This window comes from Lampetra fluviatilis, chromosome 21, assembly GCF_964198595.1.
Source record: "Lampetra fluviatilis chromosome 21, kcLamFluv1.1, whole genome shotgun sequence".
NCBI lineage: Eukaryota > Metazoa > Chordata > Hyperoartia > Petromyzontiformes > Petromyzontidae > Lampetra > Lampetra fluviatilis.
The window spans coordinates 2,987,001-2,995,704 of NC_136295.1; the positions used below are offsets into that span (position 1 = coordinate 2,987,001).

Below are 8,704 nucleotides of genomic sequence, written 5' to 3' on the forward strand. Positions count from 1 at the left end.
CCCATTCCCATCCCTCCTTGCCATCCCTCCTTGCCATCCCTCCTTGCCATCCCTCATTCCCATCCCTCATTCCCATCCCTCATTCCCATCCCCCATTGCCATCCCTCCTTGCCATCCCTCATTCCCATCCCTCATTCCCATCCCCCATTCCCATCCCTCCTTGCCATCCCTCCTTGCCATCCCTCATTCCCATCCCCCATTCCCATCCCTCCTTGCCATCCCTCCTTGCCACCCCTCCTTGCCACCCCTCCTTCACCCCCTATCCCCGCCAGGCACCCGATGTCGTGCGAGCGAGACTCCGTCCCCGCGTCGGGCTTCACCCGCGTGAACGGCGCGACCCTCGGCTACCTGCTGGTCGACGGCCGCCAGATGTTCGCCCTGGCGCAGGTGTTCACCGACCTCCTGCGCCACGTGCCTCGCACCACCGTGCACAAGCGCATGGACCGCCTGCGCGTGGTCAAGCAGCGCTGCGGCCTCGCAGGGCTGCGTCGTCTCAAGGCCATCCGCTCGGTCGCCGTGCGCGCCGCCAGGTGCACGCTCATCTCGCGCGCGGACGTGCGGCTGCTGTGCCGCTCGTGTCGCGCGGAGCGCGTCCTCGGCGCGGCAAAGCGACGACGACGCCTCCTCCTCCTAGCCACCTCCTCCTCCTCCACGGCCGCCGCCGCCGCCGCAAGGGAAGACTTCGCCTCCAGCGGCTCCAACAACAACTCCAATGACTCCAGCGGCTCCACCAACAACGCGTCCATCATTGGGAACGAAGCGCGGTCGGCACTCGCGCGAGGTGGGAGCGCGTGGCGAGTGGCGGCGGCGGGAGGAGGAGGAGGAGAGGACGCGGGGCCGGTGGCTGCGACGAGAGCGCGCCCCGTCGTGCCCGGAGGCGGCTCCACTCCTCCCGGCAGGTCCGGCGCCTCTCCCCCGAGGTCGCCCCGCGAGTCGCCCTCTCGGCCGAGCGCCGCGGCTGAGAGGGGTCCCCGGCAGTGGCGGCGAAGGCGGCGGCCGGGAGGGAAAGAGGCCGAGAGGTCGGGCCGCGGGGAGAGAGATGGAGGCGGTGGTGGAGACGTCAAATGCACGGCTCCGGCCCACCGCGGCCTCTGGCTGTCGATCTGCCGTGAAGACGCAGCAGCAGCAGCAGCAACAGCAGCAACAGCAGCCCTAGCAGCAGCAGCTCCGGCTGTCGGTGGTCGAGTGTGTCCGGGCCGGGTGACTGTGAGCGAGTCCGCAGGGAGCGAGGAGGAGGAGGAGGAGGCGACGGCGCGAGAAGCAACACACGGCGGCCTCGACAGCAGCAGCAGCAGCATGAGCCTCTCGTCTGGAATCTCCGAGGAGGATGATGACGATGATGGAGAAGACGAGAGTGAAGTGACCAAGAGTGTGCAGCAGCAGCAGCAAGGCTTCGACTACTGCGACTCGAGCGAGGAGGATGCGGATTATGATGAAGATGATGATGATGAGGATGATGATGATGATGAGAGCTCGTGTAGCTACGGCTCGGGCTCGAGCTCGGCCTCGAGCCGCGCGTCCCTGCACAGCATCCGCTACCGGCGGGCGGGGTTCGGCGGCGGCGGTAGCAGCAGCAGCGATGGCGGAGGAGGAGTGAGAGTCGGCTTCGGCTGCCTGCCTCCTCCTCCTCTTCTTCATCCTCCAGCTCCTCTTCATCACCACCATCATCCTCATCTTCATCCTACAGCTCATCTTCATCCTCACCATCATCCTCCTCCAGCTCCTCATCACCACCATCCTCCTCCTCTTCATCACCACCATCATCCTCCTCCTCCAGCTTCTCTTCATCCTCGCCACCATCATCCTCCTTCAGCTCCTATTCTTCACCATCACCATCCTCCTCTTCTTCATCGCCACCATCCTCCCGCTCCTCCTGCGCGCCCCGGCCGCCCGTTCCCCGCGTCTCCGTTCGGCTTCCCGCAGTTCGCGCAGTTCGCCGGCGCCGCCTTCGGCAGCCGCGTGCGCACGGAGCCGAGTGCCGCTGCCGCGCCGCCTCGCCATGATCCGCGAGCGCGGCTCAGCGAGGCAGGAGGAGGTGGTGGTGGGGGTGGATCGGCGGGTAATCCGTGCGCCTTCCTCGGCTGGAGATCCGTGGCGGAGCCGTCGCCTCGTGTGTTCGGATCGGCCTGTACAACAACAACAACGACAGCGACATCGTCACCACCCTCCTCCTCCTGCTCCTCGTCCTCTTTGTTGTGGTCTCTGTGCGCCGCGTTCGCGGAGCGCGCCGCGTGTGCCTCGCGGGACCCCTCCGGGGGTGCCCGCGGCGCTGCCTGCAGCGAGGCCCAGGCGAGGCTGCGGCAGTCGCTCGGCTCGTCGACGTCGTCAACGTCGTCGTCGTCATTGACGTCGTTAAAAACGAGAGCGTCGGCAACGTCGCCACTTGCAGCACCATCATCATCACCAACACCGCCGCCGCCATGGTCGTCATCATCATCATCGCCACCATCGTCGTCGTATTTCGCGTCGTTGTCGGACGGTCGCGGCGCGGAGCCTGCGCTCACTACGGCGATAGCGAAAACATCATCACCATCAGTATCATCAACATCATCAACATCATCACCGCGTACATCAACGGTAACAGCAGCAGCAGCGGCAGCTCGCTCGCCCAAAGTGCGGATAAAGAAACGCTTACAATGCCCGAGTCCTGCCAAGCTGCTCGCGTCTCCTCCGAATCATCGCCACCATCCCGCACCTCCTCCTCTACCTCCTCCTCTTCCTCCTCCTCTACCTCTTCCTCCTCCTCGTCGCCGTCATCGCCCACCTCGCCCAGCTTCGCCCCCTCGTCGCCCGCGCGTGGATGCACCGCTCACAGTCGCCTGCCACGTGGACTCGCGGATTCTTTGTCCCGAATCGCGACGCCGGGCGCGCTCGCCACGCCGCCGAGACCCGGGCGACGAGGCTGTTACGGGGGAGGCGGGAGACGAGAGCTCGCAAGGAGGTGCCCAGGGTCACCCGGGGACACGAGGCTGGGGTCGAACGACCGAACCCGCTCGGTCCCGTCGCGGAGCCGTCGGGGTTCGTGTGTGGGAGACGGTGGCGGTGGGAAAAGCAGCAGCGGCGGCTGTAACTGCAGCAGCAGCAGAGGCGTTCACAACAACAATAGCCAGCAACGGGGACGGTGGCTATAGCAGCTGTAATAGCAGCAGCAGCAGCAATAGCAGCAGCAGTAGCAAAAGAATGAACAGCAGCGGAAACATCACAAATAGAATTCACAACAACAGCAGCAACATCACAAATGTAATTCACAACAGCAACATCACAAATGTAATTCACAACAGCAACATCACAAATGTAATTCGCAGTAGCAAGAGCAGCAGTAATAGAATGAGCAGCAGCAGCAGCATCACACGTGTAATTCATAGCGGCAGCATAACAGACAGCAGCAGTAATAAAAGTCGTCGCAAACGCAGCAGCAGCGGCAGCGGCAATGCAACTCATGGCAACAAGAGAGTTGATAGCAGCAACAGCAATAGCGACACGATCCCTAGCAGCATAACGACGAGTAGTAGCATCAGAAATACGACTGCTATCGGCAGCAGCGCAATTCGTACACATGTCGATAGCGTGAATAGCAACAGCGACACGACTAGTAGCGACACCGGTATAATTGATATCAACAGCAGAACAATTCATACACACGGCAAGATAATTCTGAGCAGTAGCAGCAATATATTTGATAGCAGCAGCAACGTAATTCCGAGAAAGAGCAAAACAATTCCAATCAACATCAATGCAATTCATGGCATAAGCAGCAATAGCAATACAACTGATAACAGCAGAAACAGTAGCAAGAGAATACAAAGCAGCAGCAGCGGCAACAGTATTAATAGCAGCACCAACAAAGCAATTGATTTCAGTAGCGCAAAAACAGTTAATGCCAAAATCATTAACAACGGCAAATGCAGGTCTAGTCAAAACAACAACAGCAGTATCTGCAGCAGCAGCAGCAGCAGCATGGATAGCTGTGGCAGTAACAACAGCAGTCACGCCAGCAGTAGCGATGGCGGTGACAGCAGCAAAGGAAGCAGCAGCAGCAGCAGGAGCAGCAGCAGGAGCACGATCAGCAATGAACACAACGGCATCGACGACAATAGCAGCAACAGCAGCGGTTACAATAGCAGATACAGCCACGGTACCATCAGCAGCGGCAGCAGCAGTCACAATAACAGCAGCAGGGGCCATAACAGCAGCAGCTGTATCAGCAAGTGCAGTAGCAACAGCATCACTCATGATAGCAGCAGCAGCAAGCGTTGCATCAGTAGCAGCATCACTCACAATACCAGCAGCAGCAGCAATAGTTGCAACAGCATCACTCACAATACCAGCAGCAACAGCAAGCGTTGCAGCAGTAACAGCATCACTCACAATACCAACAGCAGCAGCAAGAGTTGCAACAGCATCACTCACAATACCAGCAGCAACAGCAAGCGTTGCAGCAGTAACAGCATCGCTCACAATACCAACAGCAGCAGCAAGAGTTGCAACAGCATCACTCACAATACCGGCAGCAACAGCATTGCTCATAATATCAATAGCAGTAGCAGCAAGATCAGCAACAGCATCAATCATAATGGCAACAGCAGCAGTCGTCATAGCGACAGCAGCAGTCGTCATAGCAACAGCAGCAGCTGTGTCGGCAAGAGCAGCGACAGCATCAGTCATGATGGCAACAACAACAGCAGCAGCAGCAACAACAGCAACAACAACAACTGCAGCAGCAGCAACAACAACAGCAGCAGCGGCGGCGGCGCGCTGGTGCAGCAGGGAGACGAGGCGATGTCCCCCCGCAGGAGCCTCAGGCAGTCCAAAACTCGCGCTCCTCATCCTCCTCCTCTGCTGCTAATGAAGGAGGATGGTGACTATAGTGGTGGTGGTGACGATGATGGTGGTGGCGATGATGGTGATGATGATGGCGGCTCCTCCACGCGGGAGGTCATCGCCTGGCCCAAGAGGCGGCGAGCCGCTCCCCCCACTCCTCCTCCTCCATCGCACCATCTGGGCGCCTCGGGCGCACACGCCCGGGGTCAGACGGCGGTGGGAACTGGAACATTCGCTGGACCAGGCTGTGGGTCAGGCTGTGGGTCAGGTGCTGGGTCAGGTGCTGGGTCATGTGCTGTGTCAGGCTGTGGGTCATGCGCTGAGTCAGGCTCTGGGTCAGGCGCTGGGTCAGGCTCTGGGTCAGGCTCTGGGTCATGTGCTGGGTCAGGCACTGGGTCAGGCGCTGGGCCAGGCTGTGGGTCAGGTGCTGGGTCAGGCGCTGCGCTGGTGCCAGGATCGAACCCCGCTCACACGGGAGCGGGGGCCGCTGCTGCTGCTGGTGCTGCTGCTGGTGCTGCTGCTGGTGCTGGTGCGAGTGTGGTGGGTCTCCTCGGCAAGAGGCCCTTCAGCTTCATGGAGAACTTCCCCACTCCCGCAGCACTCGCCCTGGGTCGAGACGGTGACCTGTGCCCCGCACATTCCACGCGGCGATACCGAGGAATGCTGTTGCTACAGCAACAGCAGCAGAATCATCATCAGCAGCTGCTGCAGAGTGGGGCTGTATACCACCCACGAGTCAGCTGGCACATCGGATCCGCAGTGGCCCCTTTACCACCCAGCTACAGGTTCAGGAGGTTTAACCTGGGCGGGGTGTGATGGGGGTGAGGCAATGCAGCAGCGGTGGTGAATGTCAACTAAAACTCGACTATCTATGTTTTTTTTATTTTACCAGGTAAGGCCCACTGAGCTACAGTGGGCCTTACCTGGTCGCAAGTGATAGCCCAACGAGAAGTGGCTCGTCACGTGGACTTTTATCGCAGCCAAATACACGAAACGTGCACTCTTCTTGCTTCTAAAACGTTTCGGGGAAATACCCGGAGGACCCGGAGAAAAATCCACGCGACCACGGGGAGAGAGAGAGACACCGCAAACTCCAAATATACAGCAGCAGCAGGCGTCAGGGTCGGGAGCGGTGCCTCGACCTCCTGTATACCAGGCGAGGTAGTTAACATCTCCTCGTCACCGCGACGTCTCGTCGTGGCTCAGGGAAGGAGGGCAACAAAGACGCCACCTCGCCCCCAGTGAGCCGGGGGGGGGGGGGGGTACCCCGCCAGCACCGCTGATGAGAACCCTCGAGCAGGGGGTCCGAAGCAGCGTTCCGTGCGCACGCGTGCGGAGGCGGAGAAGAGAAACGATGCGAATGATGAATGAATATTATTGTGTTTTTTTATATAAACAACAAAAAATTGCACTCAGTTTTTATTACACATCCCCCGCCCGCCCCCATCTATCTGTGCGGGTTCATGTCACAGAAATGCACGGAGCGAACAAGAGAGAGAAGGGGGGTGGGGGAGGAGGGAGAGACAAGGAGGGAGAGGAGGAGACATCAAAGCGTGCGTTGTTTTGCGCGTCTGCTCTCTCACGATGGTGACCGTGGTAGAAACCTCGTCGACGATCATCGCTTGAAGGGGAGCCGCGCCCGTTTGTTGACGCGGATTCCGAGAACTGTTTACAGATCCGGGGGTGGTGGGGGATGGAGGAAGGAGGAGGGGAGATCCGATCCGCGGCGGATTTGGAGCGCCGTGTCTCCGACTCGGGACTGGGCTCGGTGTGAAATCGCAATACGGAGAGAGGCGAGATGAGAGAAGTGGTAACTAGTTCGGACTAACCACAGTGTGGCAGCAGCTTCATGTGACGAATAAGGGCCCAGTCTGCCACAAGGGGGCCCCCGAATCAACGGATACATGCGGGTTTTTGTTAATTCGAAGAAAATGTATTTTTTACAAAAAAAATATGAGAACAGTGCGTTTTATAGTTGTAGTCTACATGTTACTGTAGATACGGGTTACCAAAAAAAAATCCCATCCGTAGCTATTTCAGTAAAAGTGTAGTCGGGAGAAAGGGGGGGGGGCTAGTCGTGTGTCGCATATCCCCTCCACTCCCCCCGTTGAAATAGCGCGGTGCGTCCCCGTGACACGGTCACTGCCCCCCCCCGTCCAATTGTACAATGAATCCAATAGGGGGTGCCCTTTATCCAAATCCCACTTCCTCCAAGCCCTATTCGTATAAAATAAAATAAAAATTCACTTTACCCCACCGAGCTCCCGTAGCTCTTTTGTCAGAAGCTCCGTGGCCGTCACGAACTAGAGGTCGACACGAACGCGGCTCGTCGTCGTCGTCGTCATCGTCGCCACGTGAGACGTTGCTAGCAGCAGCCAAATAGTCGAAAACGCGCGACGTTGATTCTAAATGTGGAGGGGGGGAACTCCACGCGAACAGAAACACGCAAACTACAAATATAACAGCAGTGTCAGGGGTGGGGATCGAACCCACGACACCTCGTGTAGACCAGGCGAGGTAGTTAACATCTCCTAGCCACCGTTATGATGATGAGAGAGAGAAACACGCAAACCACAAATGTAACAGCAGTGTCAGGGGTGGGGATCGAACCCACGAAAACCTCCTGTAGACCAGGCGAGGTAGTTAACATCTCCTAGCCACCGCTACCCCTCCTCCTGTTTTAAACTGCGCCTGCACGCGATTATGGCTCCAATCGTAGGTGCAGCAGCAGTTGTAAGAGTGCACCAGTGAGGGGGGGAGGTGATGTTTGGGGGGGGCGATGTCGCGGGGGGGGGGGGCGATGTCGCGGAAAGGGCTTCAGATGAAAGGCAGCGGCGGTGGTTTACTCGGTGTGGTGCACAGGCGGCTCTGGGTGACCTATTACGAATGAAGCATCAGACTGTTGTTCAAGTGTGTGTCTGCCTGTGTGTGTGTCTGTCTGTGTGTCTGTCTGTGTGTGTCTGCCTGTGTGTCTGTCTGCCTGTGCGTGTCTGCCTGTGTGTGTCTGTCTGTGAATTGCAGGTGCTCGCCAACAGCACTTGCCCCAACAGTCTGTTGAAGGCTATACGGGGGATCTTTGTTTTTGTGTGAGTTATAATTGTATGTGGGTGGGGGGGGAGAGTGGTGGTGCAGCGGTTATCCCACCGCGCTACGAACCCGGCGACCCAAGTTTGATTCCCGCTCACGATCAACACCCAGTGACGATTATCTGAACCGGTCCTGGACCGCCCATAGGTCGACTCGACCTCAAATAAATACCTGGTGCGGTGTGCAGTAAACATCGCCACTGGGGAGACAAAGGCGGCCGGGCATGATGCTGGCCACCCACCCCCTCGTGCGCCGTTCTGGCCTTCATAGGTGCTCGCTAACAGCACTTGCTCCTGACAGTCTGTTGAGGCTATACGGGTGATCTTTGTCTTTGTTATAATTGTATATAAATGGCAATATGACTTTATACACCCCTGTCCCTCTGTGTGGTGTGTGTGCAACAAAGAACAATGGCAACATGGAATACTTGATTTGGCACGCGCGTGCCTCGCGAATCGCTTCTTTGCAATCGAAGACGCAGAGTGATTTATATTCACGGCGAAATGCAATGACGCAGGTAATGGTAATAGTGCAGTTGCTTTTGTACGTGGGGTTTTTTTGGACAAATGGGGGAGCGGTAGTGTAGCGGCTAGCGCGCTGCGCTACGAACCCGGCGTATCCCGAGTTCGATTCCCCGCTCACGGCCAACACCGGCGAACCAGTGACGATTGTTATCTGCACCGGTCCTGGTGTCTCCCCCTAGGTCGACTCAGGCACAAATAAGTACCCGGTGCGGTGTGAAGTAAACATCGCCACTGCAGAAAGAGAAATAGCGAGGGAGAGACAAAGGCGGTTC

At 58.2% G+C, this 8,704-nt stretch overlaps 1 protein-coding gene across 3 annotated transcripts; it reads right to left on the minus strand.

Moving 5' to 3' along the window:
- Positions 1 to 262: 262 nt before the first annotated feature.
- LOC144938136 (uncharacterized) lies at positions 263 to 7,111 on the minus strand. Of its 3 annotated transcripts, none has more exons than XM_078865857.1 (2): positions 7,074 to 7,111; positions 263 to 2,126 (listed from the first exon to the last, which is right to left on the minus strand). In XM_078865857.1, the coding sequence occupies exon 2, from the start codon at positions 1,296 to 1,298 to the stop codon at positions 345 to 347; it is 954 nt and encodes a 317-aa protein (XP_078721983.1). In that variant the 5' UTR covers positions 1,299 to 2,126; positions 7,074 to 7,111; the 3' UTR covers positions 263 to 344. The 3 variants fall into 3 exon arrangements, with proteins under 3 accessions (XP_078721983.1, XP_078721981.1, XP_078721982.1); XM_078865855.1 differs by lacking the exon at positions 7,074 to 7,111 and adding an exon at positions 2,636 to 2,754; XM_078865856.1 differs by lacking the exon at positions 7,074 to 7,111 and adding an exon at positions 2,636 to 2,754 and having other exon boundaries at positions 263 to 2,503.
- Between the last annotated feature and the right edge of the window lie 1,593 nt (positions 7,112 to 8,704).

Coding starts and splice junctions, on each gene's coding strand:
- LOC144938136 (XM_078865857.1), bottom strand. CDS start 1,298: ATGCTGCTGCTGCTGCTGTCGAGGCCGCCGTGTGTTGCTTCTCGCGCC.